At 40.3% G+C, this 21,625-nt stretch overlaps 1 protein-coding gene across 1 annotated transcript in view; it reads left to right on the top strand.

Moving 5' to 3' along the window:
* Positions 1 to 21,625, top strand: part of FBXO28 (F-box protein 28) — a 44,074-nt gene that overhangs the window by 12,085 nt on the left and 10,364 nt on the right. Inside the window, exons 2-3 of the mRNA XM_002760475.7 lie at positions 3,206 to 3,315; positions 6,381 to 6,519. Of these exons, the coding sequence (XP_002760521.1) occupies positions 3,206 to 3,315; positions 6,381 to 6,519 (249 nt within the window). The remainder of the gene's footprint in view (positions 1 to 3,205; positions 3,316 to 6,380; positions 6,520 to 21,625) is intronic.

Here is a 21,625-nt window from a genome sequence, read left to right as displayed (position 1 = left end):
AGGGTATCTCAGTTTATTTTTAAATCCGTTTTCTACTCATCTGATGATTTCACATATTAAATAATCCAGGTGCTGTGCTCACGCCTGTGATCCCAGCAGTTTGGGAGGCCGAGGCAGGCAGATCACTTGAGATCAGAGTTCAAGACCCGCCTAACCAACATGGTGAAGCTCTGTCTTTACTAAAAATATAAAAAATTAACCAGGTATTGTAGCAGGCATCTGTAATTCCAGCTACTTGGGAGGCTGAGGCAGGAGAATCACTTGAACCCAGGAGATGGAGGTGGCAGTGAGCCAAGATCACACCACTACACTCCAGCCTGGGGAACAGAGCAAGACTCCATCTAAAAATAAATAAGTAAAATAAAATATCAAATAGTTTTAACAACAAAAAATAGTTTTATAGTCCCCAGTTTTATTCCTCAGAGGCATCACTTTCAAGCCTTTGGGCTGATTTTCTTGTATTTGATACTATCTGTTAACTTCCTATTAAGTTGTGAAGTTAGCTCCACATGCATAGACACTTTCTTCTCTTTCCTTCAGTAACAAAAGCTCATTTTTTCCCCACATGAGGTTTAGTACTGATGTTTGTGGTATTATTCAGGATTGGGGCACTGGTTCTCAAAGTGTGGTCCAGAAACCCTAGAGAGGTTCCCAAGATCCTGTGACAGAGTTCATAAGATCTAAAGTTTTGATTTTTTTACAGTACTAAGATTTGGTGCTTTGCACTCTCATTTTTTCCACAAGTATACATGAAGTTTTCCAGTAGCTACGTGACATTTGATGACATGATGGCATCACACTGATAGTTAATGAAATGTGTGTTCTTGTGTTTTCCAGAACTGAGGTATAAGAATACCTCAGTTGAATGCAGAAATAGGTATGAAAATTGACTTGTGGCCAGGCATGGTGGCTCACACTTGTAATGCCAGCACTTTGGGAGGCTGAAGTAGGCAGATCACGAGATTAGGAGATCAAGACCATCCTGGCCAACATGGTGAAACCCCGTCTGTACTAAAATTACAAAAATTAGTTGGGTGTGGTGCTGCATGCCTATAGTCCCAGTTACTTGGGAGGCTGAGACAGGAGAATCACTTGAACCTGGGAGGCAGAGGTTGGAATAAGCCGAGATTGAACCATTGCACTCCAGCCTGGGCAACAGGGCGAGACTCTGTTTCAAAAAAGAAGAAAAGAAAAGAAATATGAAATATATATGAAACAAAGTTTTCAAATTAGTTCTAAGATAAAGTTTATTTAACAGTTTTATGTAGTACTTTAGAGTTTACTGAGTGACTTAGCTTGTTTTTCTTTTTTTTTTTTTTTTAATCCTAATGATATCCTGTGGCTTAGATATTATCCACATTTTATAGGTAGCTGACTCAGGTTTTCAAATGGTAGATGACCTGGACAAGAATGCATATTAAGTTGTACTCAAATTTAGCTGTTCTGACTTCTGATCTTATGCTTTTACTGTATAAAAACACCATATCCGATTGGGCATGATGGCTTACGCCTATCACCCTAGCACTTTGGGAGGTGAAAGCAGAGGATTGCTCAAGCCCAGGAATTTAAGACCAGCCTGGGCAACATAGGGAGACCCCTATCTCTACAAAAAATTTTTAAAAATTAGCTGCGTGTGGTGGTACATAGCTGTTGCCCTAGCTACTCAGGAGGCTAAGATGGGAGGATTGCTTGTGCCTGGGGGTCAGAGGCTGCAGTGTGCTGTGATTGTGCCACTGTACTTCAGCCTGGACAATGTAGCAAGACCCTGTCTTAAACAAACAAAAACCATATTTCTTAAGGATTCTAAGTAGTTGATGTTCTACTGCACATGCTAAGATATTTTGGACCTAGAGCAGTGGCTCACGCCTGTAATCTCAACACTCTGGGAGGCCAAGGCAGGTGGATCACTTGAGGTCAGGAGTTTGAGACTAGCCTGACCAACATGGTGAAACCCCATCTCTTCTAAAAATACAAAATTAGCCTAGCATGGTGGTGCATGCCTGTAATCCCAGCTACTCAGGAGGCTGAGGCAGGAGAATCACTTGAACCTGCGAGGCAGGGATTGCAATGAGCCAGGATCACACCATTGCACTCCAGCCTTGGGCAACAAGAGTGAAACTCTGTCTCAAAAAACAAAAAAAGTGGGGCTGGGAGTGGTGGTTCATGCCTGTAATCCAAACACTTTGGAGGCCAAGGTGGGTGGATCACCTGAAGTCGGGAGTTCAAGACCAGCCTGACAAACGTGGTGAAATCCTGTCTTTATTAAAAATAAATAAATATAAGTTCTTAGGAGTTGAGCATGAATTGGAAAAGAAAAATAAATAAATTAATTAATTAAATAAAATAAAACTTTAAAAAACAAAAAAAGTGTTTTGGAGGATATACAGTATCTAATATAAAGGCCTTGGCCATCATAAACTCTCCAGAGTTAACCCAGATCACTAGAAGAAATAAGTAAGAATTCTCATTCGGGTTATAGATCATATAAATTTTATGAGAGGTTAGACTCAAAATGATATACATTTTTGACTAAAAAGGAATGTTTCTTGTTTTAAACCATTAAAAAAACCTTTAAATATATTGTTTTACTGATCTTCAGGACTATAGTCTCTGAACATAGTAGTGGGAATACATTCAGAACATTCAGTGAACACCTAAAGTAAATGATACTTTTTTGCCTGCACATAGTATTAATTTCTTAATGAGATGTCACAGAAATTACATGGTGTGAGAGATTCACCCACAGATACTAAATCAGAGATAACATACAGCAGGCCACCTGTGATGGCTCACGCCTGTAATCCCAACACATTGGGAGGCCAAGGTGCACAGATCACTTGAGGTCAGAAGTTTGAGACCAGCCTGGCCAACAGGGTGAAACCCTGTCCCTACTACAAATACAAATATTAGCCAGGTGTGATGGTGTACGCCTGTAATCCCATCTACTCGGGAGACTGAGGCAGGAGAATCACTTGAACCTGGGAGGCAGAGGTTGCAGTGAGCCAAGATCATGCCACTGCACTCCAGCCTGGGTGACAGAGTGAGACTCTGTCTCAAAAAAAAAAAAAAAAAAAAAAAGATACATACAGCAAACTGAGGAACAATACTAGGACACATAGAACTTTAAGCCATCAGTTATGAGTGTCAGTTAATTGTCTGTTATTAATTTGGTTACTGATTTTTGTGTTCTCTTTTCTCCCTGTAGGTTTGTAAAAGAATGGACTTGGTTTGCCAGAGAATGTTGAATCAGGGATTTCTGAAAGTGGAGAGGTACCATAATCTATGTCAGAAACAAGTGAAAGCACAGCTCCCAAGGTATGTGTGGGTAGCAATGGCAATAATGTACAGTTGGTTTTGCTTGTTTCTTGACTTCTTTTTTTTTTTTTTTTTCAGTTTCATGGTTTACATATTGTTTCCCAAGTTTTTATAACAGGGCACAAAGATCACAATGTGATTTCGGCAGTGCTTTGTCCATTCTCACTGTTTCTGATCGACATTTTACTGGAGATTCTAGCCAGAAAAATTAGGCAAGAAAAAGAAATAAAAGGCATCCAAATGGGAAAGGAAGAAGTAGAACTCTCTGTTCACAGATGATATGATCTTGTAGATAAGGAATGTACTAATTGATTATTAAAGCTAGTAAACCACTTCAGCAAAAATATGGGATATAAGACTAATATAGAGAAATCAGTTCTGTTTCTATACACTAGCAATGGACAATGCAAAACGGAAATTCAAAACATTTTATTTGTAATAGTTTCAAAAAGAATAAAATACTTAGTAATGCGTGTAACAAAAGCATAAGACTTGTATACTAAAAACTACAAAACACCATTGAAAGAAATTAAAGAAGACTTAAATAAATGGAAAGACATTCTGTGTTCTGGATATGAAGACTTCATATTGTTAAGATGGCAGTTCTCCCCAGATTGATCTGCACATTCAGTGTGCTAGAGGTTGACAGTAATGTACAGTATGTTTTGTTTGTTTCTTGACTTCTTTTTTTTTGCAACTCCTATCAAAAATCCTAGCTCTCTTTTTTTTCCCCAAAAAACTTGATACACTGATCCTAAAATTCCTGTGGAAATAGAATAGTCTGACAACAACCAAGGCAATTTTGAAAAGGGAGAGCAATGTTGGAGGACTGACATGTCCCACTTTCAAAACTTAGTACAAAGCTATAGTAATCAAAACAGCATGGCACTGGCATAAGGATAAACATGTATATCAAAGAAATAGAAGTGAGAATCTGGATAATAAACCTTATATTTTTAATCAGTTGATTTTAACAAGGATGCCAAGATAATTCAATGCAGTAAGAATAGTGTTTTCAACAAATGGTGCTGGGACAACTGGTTATCTTCATGGACCTCTTCTTCATACTGTATGTAAAAATTAACTCAAAAGGAATTATAGACCTGAGTGTAAATGTCAGTGCTATAGTATATACCCCTTAGAAGAAAACATAGTAGTAAGTCTTTGTGAACTTGGATTAGGAAGTGACATCAAAAGCACAAGTAGCAAAAGACAAAATTAGGCAAATTGGACTTAAATTTTAAAACTTTTGTGGCTCAAAAGACACCATTAAGAAAATGAAAAGACACCCCACAAAATGGGAGAAAAAAAGTCCAAACCATGTATCCAGATTCTATGAGGAACTCTTACAACTCAATAATAAAAAGACAACCCAATTTTAAAATGGGTAAAGGGGCCAGGTGTGGTGGCTCACACCTGCAATCCCAGCACTTGGGCGGCCAAGGTGGGTGGATCACCTGAGGTCAAGAGTTTGAGACCAGTCTGGCCAGCACTGTGAAACCCTGTCTCTACTTAAAATACAGAAACTAGCTGGGCGTGGTGGTGGGTGCGTGTAATCCCAGCTACTCAGGTGGCTGAGGCAGGAGAATCACTTGAACCTGGGGGCAGAAGTTGCAGTGAGCCGAAATCATGCCACTGCACTCCAGCCTGGGCCGTGAGAGCAAAGCTCTGTCTCAGAAGAAACCACTGCAAGGTTTATATCCACTAGTGTTTTGTATTTACAAGGATGGCTACAGTGAACAAATGTTGGAGAGGATGTGGACAAATTGCAGCCTTCATAGATCAGCGTTGGGAATGTAAAATGGTGCAGTCACCTTAGAAAACGGTTTGGCTGTTCTCAAAAAGTTAAACAGAGAGTTTAACTTTTTATCTAACCCACCAATTTCATTCCCAGATAAGTACCCAAGAGAAATGAAAACATATGTTTGTACAAAAACGTATCTATGAATGTTTTTAGCAGCATTATTCATAATAGTCAAAAAGTGGAGACAACCCAAGTGACCGTCAGCTGATGATGATATATCCGTATGCTGTAGTATTATTGGACAATAAAAAGGTACATGCTACAACAAGAATGAACCTTGAAACCTGTGCTGAATGAAAAAGCCAGAAACATAAGACCACATACTGATTCCATTTCTCTGAAATGTTCAGAATAGGTGGATACATAGAAACAGAAAGTAGATCAGTAGTTGCCAGGGACTAGGAGAATGGGAGTGGCTGATAGTGGTTACAGGAGTTCATTTTGTGGTGGTGAAAATATTCTGAAATTAGATAGTGATGATAGCGGTACAACTCTGTGAATATACTAAACAGCACTAAATTGTCTTCTTTAAGATAATTTTATTATATGAGTTATTTCTCAAATTGTTAAAAAATTTAAAGGACTTAAATTTTATGGCCAAAAGCATTGTAGTCTCTTGATTATGTTTCCATGTGTAATCCATTTATCTAATTTCTCTTGTTCTAGTTGCCATTAGATTTGATAACCAAAAAACTTCTTTTTTTTTTTTTTTTTTTTTTTTTTGAGATGGAGTCTCCCTCTGTCACCCAGGCTGGAGTGCAATGGTGCAGTATTGGCTCACTGCAACCTCCGCCTCCAGGTTCAAGTGATTCTCCTGCCTCAGCCTCCTAGGAGCTGGGACTATAGGCGTGCACCATCACACCTGGCTAATTTTTGTTTTTAGTAAAGATGGGGTTTCACCATGTTGACCAGCCTGGTCTCAAACTCCTGACCTCAGGTGATCCCCCCACCTCAGCCTCCCAAAGTGCTGGGATTACAGGCATGAGCCTCCAAGCCCGGCCCCCAGAAAACCTAATTTCAAAAAAAAAAAGTTGGTTTGATTGTTTTTTGTTTTTTAATATTTGTCAGTGAATACCAGTCCTTGGTAAGGATTTCTAGGCATAGTGATTCATTAATCATTACAGTTAAATTATGACCCAATTGTAGATTTCTAAATTAACATGTAAAAGACTGTTTCATTAAGTCATCTTGATTGCTTAATATTTTAGTCCACAATACTGCTTTAATGGTTGCCTTGCTTTTATTATTATTATTATTATAGGAGAGAGTCAGAAAGGAGAAACCATTCATTAGCTCGTCATGCAGACATTCTTGCTGCTGTTGAAACAAGGCTGTCACTATTAAATATGACTTTCATGAAATATGTGGATTCCAATCTCTGTTGCTTCATCCCAGGAAAGGTAAAATAGAATCGCTTGCCTAGAACAGCTGGACTGCCCTGTGTAAACTTATTATAAAGTTATGAATTTTTGATTTTAGAAATGTTAGAATTGTTCCTACTTCTCTGAATGAGTTTCTTCTAATGAATTTGTTTAGCTTCTGTACAGTTATAAATATGTATCATTTATGTGATCTTTATATTTAAAATTCCAATTATGAAATAGACACTGGAAACCCTAATATTCTTTAGAGAAGTTTTTTTAAGAGTTCATACTCAGGAAAAAATCTTGAGGTTTTACTCTTTGTTATGATGCCAGAGATACAGCAATGAACAACATAGGTGTTGGCCCCAGCTTCAAGACTTACAGTTTTGGGGAGGTAGAATAGGAGGGACAAGCTGGTTTTTGTTTTGTTTGAGAAATGTTTCATAAAGACAACTTTATAAACTTTCAAATTTGACAAGAATAAACAATTGCTATTTAGCAATATTCTCAGAACTAAGTAACAGTCCTGTTTAACACAGAAGTAAGTATATTGTGGCATATTTACTATTACTAAGTTAATAAAAATTTCAGCATTCAACATACTACTTCTGCCTTCAGTAGTACCCTGCTTCTTGAATTAAGTATAAATTCAGATGAGATATGTCTGTGTCTTTTTACGTGGAAGTGGTGGAGATATAATTAAAGGTCATTTTGCTGCTTTGTGGATGCTGGCAAAAGCTTCCCTTAACAGGGTTGGAAATAACTAATATCTAGTAAAATTTGAACGTTCTCTTTTTGTTACTTCCAAAGATAATTTACATTGGCAATATTTAATATGTACTTTGTCCATTTTTAGTTTTCTTTGACATTTATTTTGGGGGGAATCCCATTTCTTATTGTATTGGAAATATTTTTGGTATATCTCACTTTTGTCACATTACATACATTTTCTTTTAAAGATCTTGTTGCATACCAACATATTACCTACCGATGCTTTTTGTAGGGTGCTGTGAGAGGATGACCAGTTAGAAACTTCGGAGTGATTCTTACGCCAGATTTCTCTGAATCTGACTTAAAGGCCTGAGCTTTTAAGTGTTCCTGAGAAGTTCTTTGAACCAGTATAGCGTGTTTCCTATAGCATCATAGTTTTTTGTTTGTTTTGTTTTGTTTTTTGAGATGGAGTCTTGCTCTGTCGCCCACACTGAAGTGCAATGGTGCAATCTTGGCTCACTGCAACCTCCGCCTCCCGGTGGCTGGGAAGTTGGGATTACAAGGTGCGTGCCACCTTACCCAGCTAATTTTTGTGTTTGTAGTAGAGACAGGGTTTTACCATGTTGGCCAGGCTGCTCTCGAACTCCTAACCTCGTTATCCACCCACCTCAGTCTCCCAGAGTGCTGGGATTATGGTGTGAGCCACCACCCTGGCCAGCGTCATAGTTTTTATTGCATGTCTCATTGTTAAAAACATGAATATTTAAGAAACATCATACAAGAAAAATCTTGTATGCAACAAGATTTTTAAAAGAAGTTTTCATAACTTCAAAGAGATTTCAGTCAGTTGTTAAGTAACAGAGTTGAATAGTTTGTGACAGAGCTCATGTTGCCTACAAAGATTAACATATTTAGTATTCAGGCTGGCTTCAGTGGATTGCACCTCTAAAATCCCAGTTATTTGTGAGGCTGAGGCCTGAGAATCACTTGAACCCGGGAGGCAGAGGTTCCAGTAAGCCAAGATCACACCACTGCACTCCAGCCTGGGCAACAGAGCAAGACTCTGTCTCAAAAGAAAAGAAAAATGTAGTATTTGGCCTGTACAGAAGTTGCCAGTTTCTGTTCTAGTTGATCAGGCTCACATGTTTGGAACGGTGATCTTTAGAGTCTAAACAAATATGAATAATGTTAAATCCACTTGAGTCCTGTTGTTTTTGGAAACGATTTCTTGTTAACTTTTTTTTTTTCTTTTTTGAGACAGAGTTTTGCTGTGTCTCCTAAGCTGGAGTGCAGTGGAGCAATCTCCACTCACAACAACCTCTGCCTCCCGGGTTCAAGTGATTCTCATGCCTCAGCCTCCCAAATAACTGGGATTACAGGTGCATGTCACCAGGCCCGGCTAATTTTTGTATTTTTAATAGAGATGGGTTTCACCGTGTTGGCCAGGCTGTTCTCTAACTTTTGACCTCAAGTGATCTGCCTGCCTCGGCCTCCCAAAGTGCTGGGATTACAGGCGTGAGCCACTGCTCCTGGCCACTTGCTGACTTTTCACTTGATGTAGTACCCACATGAAGGAACGAAAGTCAAGTGGCAGCAATGGAAAACCTCTTGTGTTTCCAAGATGCAGTAGGTCCTCTTGAGCATTTGCTCTGCACAGCTCTGTAAGTGAAGCTTTTACCTTGTCTACAATGGGACGGCAGTTGGAAAGAAATTTTCTACCTAACTTTGCCTTATAAAGTGGATACCTACCTATCCTTTTCTCTTGTCATTGCTATATCCTATATTTATGAAGCACTTTCTGATTCTTTTGTATACATTATCTTACTTTCCATCACAGCCATGTATGGTAGCTAAAACAAGTATCACTGTCACTATTTGATAAGAAAACTGAGTCCCGGCCGAGTGCGGTGGCTCACGCCTATAATCCCAGCACTTTAGGAGGCCGAGGCGGGTAGATCACAAGGTCAAGAGATCGAGACCATCCTGGCCAACATGGTGAAACCCTGTCTCTACTAAAAAATACAAAAATTAGCTGGGCGTCGTGGCACATGCCTGTATTCCCAGCTACGTAGGAGGCTGAGGCAGGAGAATTGCTTGAACCCGGGAGGCGGAAGTTGCAATGAGCCAAGACCCCGCACCACTGCATTCCAGCCTGGCAACATAGCAAGACTCCGTCTCGATTAAAAAAGAAAGAAAGAAAGAAAACCGAGTCCCAGAAAACTTAATTGATTTAAGAAAAGCTATACTCCAGTCTTCTGGTTTCTCAGTTGTCTTTAGTGTTTTCTTCTGTTTTTACTTAATAGGACAAATTTTTCCACAAGAATTTATCTCAGTTTCTTTTTCTCCTGCAAACCTGCCTTGGACTGGAAATAACAACAAAAAAGTTTGTTTTTATCAGATATGTGTCCTAGCATACTTAATTCAACTTGGATTCTTTTATTCTTAAAAGTATCTTCTTGGCCAGGCACAGTGGCTCACACCTGTAATCACAGCATTTTGGGAGGCTGAGGTGGGCGGATCACAAGGTCAGGAGATTGAGACCATCCTGGGTAACACGGTGAAACCTGTTTCTACTAAAAATACAAAAAAAAAAAAAAAAAAGCCAGGCATCGTGGCATGCACCTATAGTGCCAGCTACTTGGGAGGCTGGGCAGGAGAATCACTTGAACCCAGGAGACAGAGGTTGCAGTGAGCCAAGATCGCACCACTGCACTCCAGTCTGGGCAACAGAGTGAGAATCAGTCTAAAAAAAAAAAAAGTACCTTCTTTATTGCTTATATCTGCCCTAAAGGCCTAAAGCAACACTGTGTATACTGAGAATATTACTTTTATTTCTATGTAGCTGGCACCTTTTACTTAGGCTAAATTAAACTGCCAACGTAACCCAGTTTGCATTATTTGGATTGTTTTATGAGTGTTCCCTTCTTTGTATTTCTCATGCTTAAAATTTTCACATCCTGTCTTCAAAATATAAGGATGTGACATTTAATTTCCACATGCTGAAGTAAGAACATTATGCCAGATAATTTTCTTTTCAGTCTAACATATAATCTTCATTAAATATGTGGTATTTTTGATAAGTTCTTCTTGTTTTCCCTGACAAATTGCTTCTGAGTTATACTTAAAAGTTCGGAAGCTTTTTTTTTTTTTTTCGAGATGGAGTCTCACTCTGTTGCTCAGACTGGAGTGTAGTGGCACAATCTCAGCTCACTGCAACCTCCAACACCCACGTTCAAGTGATTCTCCTGCCTTAGCCTCCCAAGTAGCTGGGACTACAGATGCATGCCACCACACCCAGCGAATTTTTGTTTTTTTAGTAAAGGCGGCGTTTCACCATGTTTGCCAGTCTGGCCTCAAACTCCTGACCTCACCGCCTGCCTCAGCCTTCCAAAGTACTGGGAATACAGGTGTGAGCCACTGTGCCTGGCCATAGAAGTGTTTATACTTTGTTAGGAAAACTCACTTTTGTGGTTTTATGTAGACCACATTCATTTTATCAAACTTTAGGTGTAGAGTAAGTATTTTATTCACTTAAGTGAATCTGGGTTGTAGCAACATTATAGTTTAAATTAGATAGCAGATATGTACCAGAATTTTGAAGCTTTGAAGTAATAGTTGGGGGAAGAAAGTATTTTTAAAACTATTTTCCAAAATGGCAGTCACATTTACCCTTGGTAAGTTAAAGATGGCAGATTGAATACAGACTTTCCTCTAGTTTCTCTCAGAGGCCCACTCAGATAGAAATGAGCTCATGTTAAAAAGGAAAGACAGAAACCCACAAGAATAATGAGATAAGGAGAGAAGACAGTGGCAATAAAATTTCGAAAGCTGGAAAGTAGAAGAACAAATGGTAACTGATTTAGCAGAACTGAGGAAGTTAAAGCCAAGAAGCTTTCCCTACTGTCAGTTTAAGATGTAACTTCCTTAGTTCTGCTAAACAGAAAGCTCCAGAGTTGAAGGCTCTAGTCAGACACCCCTGAGAGTGGAACTGAAAACAGGAAGGTTGGTTGGAAATCTGTAGTTAAGAATGATTTAAACCTACAGGTCACCTCTCCAAGTGCAGACAAGCTAGATCATTGCCCTTCTACTCAGCGAAAACTAAAGGCTTATTCACTGGGAGACATTAAAATGAGGTCCGTTGATGGGGACCATAATGATAGAGAGAGCATTAAAAGCTGTCTAAAGAATTCAGACAACCTGTGATCCCAGCACCTTGGGATGCCGAGGCAGGCAGATCACTTGAGGTCAGGAGTTCTAGACCAGCCTGGCCAACATGGTGAAAAACCCATCTCTACCAAAAATTAGCTGGGCATGGTGGCGGGCACCTGTATCCCAACTATTCGGAAGGCTGAGGCAGGAGAATCACTTGAACCTGGGAGATGGAGGTTGCAGTGAGGCAAGATTGCACCACTACACTCTAGCCTGGGTGACAGAGTGAGACCCTGCCAAAAAAATAAAGAAAGAAAGAAAATTCAGACGGGTTACAAGTTTGCTGCTACTATCTAGGACAGGGATCAGCCAAATCAGAAATAGTTTTGGCCTTATGGTCTCTGTCACAGTAGTGCAATTCTGAGAACAGCCATGTGCAATGTGTGGTAAATGAATGCTAGTGCCCATGTTCCAGTAAGCTAAATAGGGGCAGAGTTGGCCAACCCTAACTACCACATTGATATTCTTTTTTTTTTTCTTTCTTTTTTAATTTTTAAGAGACAGGGTCTCACTATGTTGCCCAGGCTGTCTTGAACTTCTGGGCTCAAGCAGTCCACCCACCTTGGCCTCCCAAAGTACTGGGATTATAGGTGTGAGCCACCACACTGAGCTGCACAGTCTCTGCTCTTAACTGTCCCTAGTACCCCTGGTAACCCTTTTGTTCTTACTGAAACACAGTGGTTCCCAAGAATTAGGATTTTTATGGTATGATTGACTACGTAAGGCCATGAAGTTATATTTCCCTGAACAGAAGTAAAAATCTACATATATTAGGTAGTATTAGCTTGTATTTAGTGTTCTGTGAAAGAAAACTGGTGGTGGTAAATTTTTTTATTCCTTTTTTTAATGTGTAAATTTTTGTTTTTTGTAATTTCAAGTTTAAACAAAAATTACAAGACTAGTACAAGGAACTCCCATAGAGCTTATTTGCAGATCCACCAGTCATTTACCTTTTGTCTTCTGTGCTTTTACTTTCTCTTTAAAATACATTTTGGCCAGGCACGGTGGCTCATGCCTGTAATCCTTATACTTTGGGAGGCTAAGATGGGCAGATGGCTTGAAACCAGGAGTTCAAGACCAACCTGAGCAGCAAAGTAAGACCTCATCTCTACAAAAAAAATTGTTTTTAATTAGTGGCATATAGTGGCATGCACCTGCAGTCCTAGCTACTTGGGCGGCTGAGGTGGGACAGTTGCTTGAGCCTGGGCAGTCAAGGTTGCAGTGAGCTGTGATCATCATTCCACTGCACTCCAACCTGGATGACAGAGCAAGATCCTATCTCAAGAAAATAAAATATAAATTATTTTTTCCCTGAACTACTTGAAAATAAGATGGAGACACTGTGCTAAGTTAGTTCCTAAATATTTCATTGTATTTCCTAAAAGCTAGGTTACTCTTAATTAACCACAGTACAGGGAGCAAAATCAGAAAATTGTAATACTGATGTATGCTGTTATGTAGTTGACAGTTCATATTTACGTTTCATCACATATTCCAATAACACTTTTCCCAGCAATTTTTTTCTCAGTCCAGAATGTAATCCAAAACCTTGCATGGATCCTTTTCTACTTATATCTGGAACAGTTCCCTGGGCTCTTTGTGTCACTTGATCTTCACATTTTTGAAAAGCATAGGTCAGTTATTTTGAGGAATATCCTTCCATTTAAGTTTAATGCTTACAGAATGTTGTTTTGTTTCTTTTAAACTTGACTTTAATGTGAAGATACTCACACATTAGTGGGGAACATATCTCCTTTTACAATGCTTGTCCCAAAATAAATATATGCAGCCTTGCACCTTTAAAAAAAAGTCTGTTTTCATATTAAAGAAGATATAACAGGCCAGGGGGGATGGCTCATGCCTATAATCCCAGTACTTTGGGAGGCTGAGGTGGGCAGATCACCTGAGGTCAGCAGTTCTAGACCAGCCTGGCCAACATGGCAAAACCCCATCTCTATTAGAAATACAAAAAATTAGCCAGGCATGGTGGCATATGCCTGTAATTCCAGCTACTCAGGAGACTGAGGCAGGAGAATCACTTGAACCTAGGAGGCAGAGGTTGCAGTCAGCTGAAATTGTGCCACTGTACTCCAGCCTGGGCAACAGAGTAAGACATTTTCTAAAAAAAAAAAAAGAATTATTCTGAGAAATTAGAAAAGATACAGTAGCCTGGCCAACATGGTGAAACCCTGTCTCTACTAAAAATACAATATTAGCCAGGTGTGGTGGTACACACCTGTAGTCTCAGCTTCTTGGGAGGCTGAGACAGAAGAATTACTTGAACCTGGGAGGCAGAGACTGCAATGAGCTGAGATCGAGCCACTGCACTACAGCCTGGGCGAGACAGAGCAGGAAAAAAGGAAAGCATAATACAGTCATATATTAAAAATAATACATTTATCCATCCCAGAAATGCATTGTTAGGTCATTTGTCATGTGAATATCATAGAGTGTATTTACACAAACCTAGATGGCTCTTACACACATAGGTTATATGGTATAGCCTGTTGCTCCTGATCTACAAACCTGTCCACCTTGTTACTGTACTGAATATTGTAGGCAATTGTAACACAGTTGTATTTGTGTATCTAAACATAGAAAAGGTACAGTAAAAGTAGGGTACTAAAGATAAAAAATGCTATACCTATATAGGGCACTTTTCATGAATGGAGCTCAGTTTCTCTGGGTAAGTCAGTGAGTGAGTGGTGAGTGAATGTTAAGGCCTAGGACGTTACTGTACACTTTGTAAACTCTGCATACTTAGGCTACATTAAATTTTGTTTTTAAATACTGGGTCTTGCTGTATCGCCTAGGCTAGAGTGCAGTGGCATGACCACAGTTCACTGTAGTCATGACCTCCCAGACTCAAGCCGATCCTCCCATCTCAACCTTCTGAGTACCTGGGACTACAGGCATATTAAATTTGTTTTGTTTTGTTTTTTTAATTTTGGGGCCCCTCACGGTGGCTCACACCTGTAATCCCAGCTTTGGGAGGCTGAGGCGGACGGATCACCTAGAAGTTCAAGACCAGCCTAGCCAACATGGCAAAACCCAATCTCTGCTAAAAATAAAAAATTAGCCAGGCATAGTGGCGTGCACCTGTAGTCCCATCTACTCAGGAGGCCGAGGTGGGAGAATTGCTTGAACCCAGGAGGTAGAGGTTGCAGTGAGTTGAGATTGTGCCACTGTACTCCAGCCTGGGTGAAAGAGCGAGACTCCCTCAAAAAAAAAAAAAAAAAAAAGTCGGGGGTGGCCAAGCATGGTGGCTCACACCTGTTATCAATCGCAACACCTGGGTGAAGGCAGGAGGGTCACTTGAGCTCAGGGATTGTCTACATTTTAATTTTTTACTTTTTTGTGATAACATTTAGCTTACTGTCATTTCGTTATAATATTGATGAGAAAAAAACAATCAAGCCGGGCACAGTGGCTCACGCCTGTGATCCTAGCACTTTGGGAGGCTGAGGCAGGTAGTTCAAGCCCAGCCTGGCCAATATGGTGAAACCCTGTCTCTACTAAAAATAAAAAAATTGCTGGGCACTGTGGCTCCCACCTGTAATTCTAGCACTTCAGGAGCTAAGGCAGGCGGATTGCTTGAGCTTATAAAAGTTCAAACCAGCCTGGATAACATGGTGAAACCCCATCTCTACTAAAAATACAAAAAGCTGGATGCAGTGGTGCGTGTGTGTAATCTCACCTACTCGGGAGGCTGAGGCACAAGAATCTCTTGAACTTGGGAGGTGAAGGTTGCAGTGAGCCTCAACAGAATGAGACTCTGTATCAAATAAATACACAAACTGGGAGGGAGAGGAGAGGGGAGAGGAGAGGGGAGAGAGAGAGAGAGAGAGAGAGAGAGAGAGAGAGAGAGAGAGAGAAAGAGAAAGAATATTAGCCAGGTGCAGTGGCATGGGCCTATAGCCTCTGGAGGCTGAGACAGGAGAATCGCTTGAACCTGGGAGGCTGAGGTTGCACTGAGCCAAGATTGCGCCACTGCACTCCAGCCTGGGCAACAGAGTGAGACTGTCTCAAAAAAGAAAAAATTAGTTCACGGCCAGGGCCAATGTCTGTTCAATTTTTGTGTTCTCCATGTGTCTGCATGAGTTTTCTCTGTGTACTATGATTTCCTCCGACATCTCAGAGCTGTGCCTGGTAGGTTCATTGGCATGTCTCAGTAGTACCAGTCTGAGTGAGTGTGGGTGTGAGGGCACCATGCAGTGGGATGGCATCCTGGACAGGGTGGATAACCACCTGGTGATCTGAGCTGCCAGGATGGGCTCCAGCCACCTGCCACCCTCAACCAGAATAAATAGGCCAGACACGGTGGTTCACACCTGTAATCCCAGCACTTTGGAAGGCCAAGGTGGATGGATCACTTGAGGTCAGGAGTTCGAGACCAGCTGGCCAACATGGTGAAACTCATCTCTACTAAAAATACAAAAATTAGTTGAGCGTGGTGGCACGCACCTGTAATCCCAGCTACTTGGGAGGTTAAGCCATGAGAACCACTTGAACCTGGAAGTGGAGGTTGCAGTGAGCTGAGATCGCACTGCTGCACTCGTCTGGGAGACAGAGTGAAACGGTATCTCAAAAAATAATAATAATAATAATAATGAACCAGGTGTGATGGCTCATGCCTGTAAACCTAGCACTTTGGGAGTCCAGGACAGGAAGATCACTTGAGACCAGGAGTTCAAGACCAACCTGAGCAACATAGGGAGACCTTGTTTCTACAGAAAAAAAAAAAATTAGCCAGGCATGATGGCACATGTCTTTGGTCCCAGCTACACAGGAGGCCAAGGTGAGAGGATCACTTGAGTCCAGGAGGTCAAGGCTGCAGTGAGCCATGGTCATGCTACTGCACTCCAGCCTTCGCAACAGGGCGAGATCCTGTCTCAAAAAATAAAATAAAATAAAATAAAATAAAAAGGCCTGGTGAGGTGTCTCATACCTGTAATCCCAGCACTTCAGGAGGCCAAGGGGGGTGGATCCTGAGGTCAAGAGATTGAGACCACCCTGGCCACCATAGTAAAACCCCATCTCTACTAAAAATACAAAAATTTGTTGGGCGTAGTGGTATGTGCCTGTAATCCCAGCTACTCAGGAAGCTGAGGCAGGAGAATCACTTGAACCGAGGAGGTGGCGGTTACAGTGAGCTGAGATCACACCACTGCACTCCAGCCTGGTGACAGAGTGAGACTCCGTCTCCAAAAAAAAAAAAAACAACCAGCCCTTGATATTTGTTGTTTGTTTCTGAACTGTGTTGGTAGGAGGGGTTCCTTATAATTTTTGCTTTATAAACATGTATTTCCTGATTGCCCACCATTATGACTGCCATAGCTCACTGATTGACTAAATATTGGATTCATTATCTTACTTGTTTTTATTAAGCTTTATTAAGTGTACATATAGTTCACATTTATTTCAGGGTTTAATATTAGAAGTGTTTTAAGGGCTGGGCACAGTGGCTCACAACTATAATCCCAGCACTTTGGGAGGCTGAGTCAGGTGGGATAGCTTGAGGTCAGGCATTCGAGACCAGCCTGGCCAACATGGTGAAACCCCATCTCTACTATTAAAAAAAAAAAAAATGCAAAAAATTAGCCAAGTGTGATGGCAGGCCCCTGTAGTCCTAGCTACTCAGAGGCTGAGGCAGGAGAATCTCTTGAACCAGGAAGGCAGAGGTTGCAGTGAGCTGAGATGGTGTCACTGCACTCCAGCCTGGGCAACAGAGCAAGACTCCTCAAAAAAGAAGGAAGTATTTTAGGTCTTTATTTAGAAGTTTGATGATTTTTTGTGACCAGAAATATGCCTTAGGAACTTAACACTTGTTTATATTAATTAGCGTATGATAAAATTGGTTTTGTTACACGTCATTTTACTTAAAGTCGAAGGTTTCAAGAACCTATCAACATTAAAATGAGGACTTTTGTATAATATAGTAAATACTAGGCAATAGGAATTTTTCAGCTCCATCATAATTATACAGGATGACCCTCGTATATGGGTTTGTCATTGACTATAGTATCATGATGCAGCACGTGACTATATGCAAACAAACATGCCACATAAAGAATATTCAGGCCAGGTTTGGTGGCTCACACCTATAATCCCAGCACTCTGGGAGGCCAAGGCGGGCAGATCATCTGAGGTCAGGGGTTTGAGACCAGCCTGGCCAACATGGTTAAACCCCATCTCTACTAAAAATACAAAAATTAGTCAGGTGTGTTGGTACATGCCTGAAGTTTCAGCTACTCGGGGGTGGGGGGAGGGGGGGTGGGCACTGAGGCAGGAGAATCACTTGAATACAGGAGGTGGAGGTTATAGTGAGCCAAGATCACACCATTGCACTCTAGCCTGGGCGATAGAGTGAGACTCCATCTCCAAAAAAAAAAAAGAAAAAAATTCAGAAAATTTTTAATGCACTTAAAAATTTTAAATATAGAGAAAATTGGCCGGGTGTGGTGGCTCACACCTATAATCCCAGCACTTGGGAGGCCGAGGCGGGTGGTCAAGAGATCGAGTCCGGGCCGGGCGTGGTGGCTCAAGCCTGTAATCCCAGCACTTTGGGAGGCCGAGGAGGGTGGATCACGAGGTCAAGAGATCGAGACTATCCTGGTCAACATGGTGAAACCCCGTCTCTACTAAAAATACAAAAAATTAGCTGGGCATGGTGGCGCGTGCGTGTAATCCCAGTTACTCAGGAGGCTGAGGCAGGAGAATTGCCTGAACCCAGGAGGTGGAGGTTGCTGTGAGCCGAGATCGTGCCATTGCACTCCAGCCTGGGTAACAAGAGCGAAACTCCGTCTCGAAAAAAAAAAGAGATCGAGACCATCCTGGTCAAAAAGGTGAAACCCCATCTCTACTAAAAATACAAAAAAATTAGGTGGGCATGGTGGTGCGCGCCTGTAGTCCCAGCTACTCAGGAGGCTGAGGCAGGAGAATTGCTTGAACCCACAGGGCGGAGGTTGCACTGAGCCGAGATCGTGCCATTGCAGTCCAGTCTGGGTAACAACAGACTGGAGCGAAACTCCATCTAAAAATATATATATAGAGAGAGAGAGAGAGAAGAAATTTTTAAATAAAAGGGGTAGAAGGAAAACTTAAGGAACTCTCAAGTACAACAAAAAGACAGATAGAAAATGAGAATTGATGAGGTTCAGTATTCTAATAGGAGCTTTGTTTGCTAAACAGTAGATTTTAAAAGATTATTCCTCACCCACAATAGTCTAAAGGCCTAAATGATATTCATAGTATATAATTTGTTACTGTGCCACTTTAGAGGTAAGCATGGTACTTCTACTGTGTGTTAGAAATGTGATAGTGTACTTTATAATTTTTTTAGAGACTGTTTCTAGCTATGTTGCTCTTGAACTCCTGCCTCCCACAGCCTCTCAAAGTGCTGAGATTATAGGCATGAGCCACCAGGTATAGCCTGTACTGTACTTTTATAAAACTAAAAAATATTTTTTATAACTTACAGTCAGCTCTCTGTATTTGTGGGTTCCACATTCATGGATTCAACCAACCATGGATAGAAAATATTTAGAGAAGAATAAGTATTTTAAAAAACAGCTATTTTTAAAATAATGCAATGTAACAACTATTTACATAGTTTTGACATGGTATTAGTAGTGTAGGTAATCTAGAGGTGATTTAGGTTATATGCAAATACTGTGCCATTTTATATAAAGGACTTGAGCACACACACATTTTGGCAATGGGAATCCTGTACCCAAAGCCCTGAGGATACAGAGGGACTGACTGTTTTGTTATCGACAGCCTGGGTAAGGTTCAGCATGTGGCATATCATTTTAAAGGTGTAGAAACAGCCAGTAAGAGTAAGTGACCTTCCTACGGCCTGTGGTCTTTCTACTAGACCTCAAGACTCATACCATTACATTCTTGTTAATGTAATTTGCAAAAAAAAAATTATTAAATCTACTCAGAAAATGAACTATTTTGAAAATTTGGTAAATACCATGCTTTCGTAATATATACCATGGTGGTCACTTAAAATTCTGAATGGTAGAAACAGTGTGGTTCTCACACACATACTTTTCTTCCCTTATTTTTTTCCTTCAACTTGTCCTCTGCTTAAACCTTTTAGATAAAGAAAAGAGATTATTTTAAATTTTATTGAAAACATAGATTATCCCATTTGACTAAAATAATCTATACAGTAAGATTTTAAAATGTTCTTTTTTAATGGAAGACTTCGGGCAAATGGGAAGAGTTAACTAGCTTTTACACTATAGTTAGAAGACTAAATACAGTAAGGATAATATTTCACAAATTAAAGATGTATTTTCACATTACTTTTAATGACAAAACCACAAGTATGTTTGCACCAACCTAATAATTTACTGTCGGTTAGCAATTCCTATAGGATATCTTGGTATGAAAGTTATTCCGAAGGATCATGGAAAAGGACTAATTGTATAATGCATGTTTTTCAAAAACACCCTAGAATAAATGCTTGGTACATGATAGTACTGCATAACTACTGTATAAATGTTGAGTTGCTGTCCTTTCACCCATCCATCCACATTGTCCCTGTGCTCAGTTCCACATTCTTTAGCCAGGTGTACCTTCCTCCTGCTCTCACTTCCCTTACCTGTTGAAATTTTACTTATTCCTCATTACCATGTCCTTCATTAGACCTACCCAACTGTCTCAAGCAGATCTTATCTCTACTCTGTTTTTACACAGCACTTTGCTTGTACATTGAACTTACTACAGTCTGAGTTTTGATTGGCTGTTTATGGGTCTTTCATTTAAGTATTATGTATTTTTAGAAGTTCCTCTCTTTTTTTTTGTTTAGTCTATCTTTATTCTATGAAGAAAGAAGTTCCTCTCAATAGAAATCTTGTTCATATGACCTTTGTGTTCAAAACATAATTATCTGACTTCTGAAAAACCATGTCCATAATATTTTTTTTTGAGACAGTCTGCCCTGCCACTGTGCACAGCTAATTTTTAAATTTTTTGTAGAGACAGAGCTGTCTATGTTGCCCAGGCTGCTCTGAAACTCCCGTCCCCCAGGAAGTCTTCCCACCACAGCCTCCAAAGTGCTGGCACAGGAGGTATGAGCTGCCACACCCGGCCAAAAAACAAATTCTTGTGTTGAATTTAATCCTGTCATTTGCCCTTAAACAGTTTTGTTTAGCTGTATTAATTAATGCTAATATATTTAACCATCTTTACCCCTTATTTATTAACTGCCATGTGCCACACACTGCTAGGCTCTGGGGATCTGACAGTGAAATGTGGTGTGATCTCTTCTGTCATAGAGTTTACATTATAGGAAAGATAGAAATTCACAGAAAGATGTAATTACAAATTGTAATGCATATTCTGAATGGAAATAAAGTGTTGGATGAAGATATTAACATGATTTAAACTGGAGGAGGGTTCATTACAGACTTCTCAGAGAGTACAGTGTTCCTGTGACCTCATGTATGACCAAGGAACTCGAAGTGTGATATAGAGGGATGGCGTTACAGGAAAGGGATCAGAACGTGCAAAAGCCCTGGGGCAAAAAGGTGGGGGGACTTGATTTAGTTCAAAGAGCTGATGGCCAGTTTGTATCTATAGATGCAACATATTAGCCTTGGGGACAACATTAAAAAATTATGGAAGGCCGGGCGTGGTGGCTCACACCTGCAATCCTAGCACTTTGGGATGCCGAGGCAGGTGGATCACCTGAGGTCAGGAGTTTGAGACCAGCCTGGCCAACATGATGAAACCCCATCTCTACTAAAAATACAAAAATTTGCCAAGCGTAGCAGTGGTCGCCTGTAATCCCAGCTACTTGGGAGGCTGAGGCAAGAGAATTTCCAGCCTGGGCAACAAGAGCAAAACTCCATCTCAAAAAACAAAAAAAATATCGAATACTGTGGAACTTTTCCAATGTATAACCCATATATAAAACTTTGATAAACAAAAACTACTATGGGTCAGTTAATATCCTATCACTATACATGAAATATCAGTCAGTGTGAAGGACCCCTTGAATACTGATTTTCTACTTTGGCTTAGATTTTTAATTTTAATAACTATTTCTTAATTATGTATAAATATATAATTTTTAAAGCTTCGAGCTGCTAGTTTCCGCAGATATTTAGTCCTTGGATATATACATGTATATATAAAATGTGTCTATTTCTAGTCCTTGAACTCCTTGAACAAGCCAAGCTGACACTGACCTTGGGGCCACTGTCAT

Source organism: Callithrix jacchus, chromosome 19 (genome assembly GCF_049354715.1).
Source record: "Callithrix jacchus isolate 240 chromosome 19, calJac240_pri, whole genome shotgun sequence".
Lineage (NCBI taxonomy): Eukaryota > Metazoa > Chordata > Mammalia > Primates > Cebidae > Callithrix > Callithrix jacchus.
The sequence above is the reverse complement of the archived record's forward strand: the minus strand, read 5'-3'. Positions and strand labels throughout refer to the sequence as shown.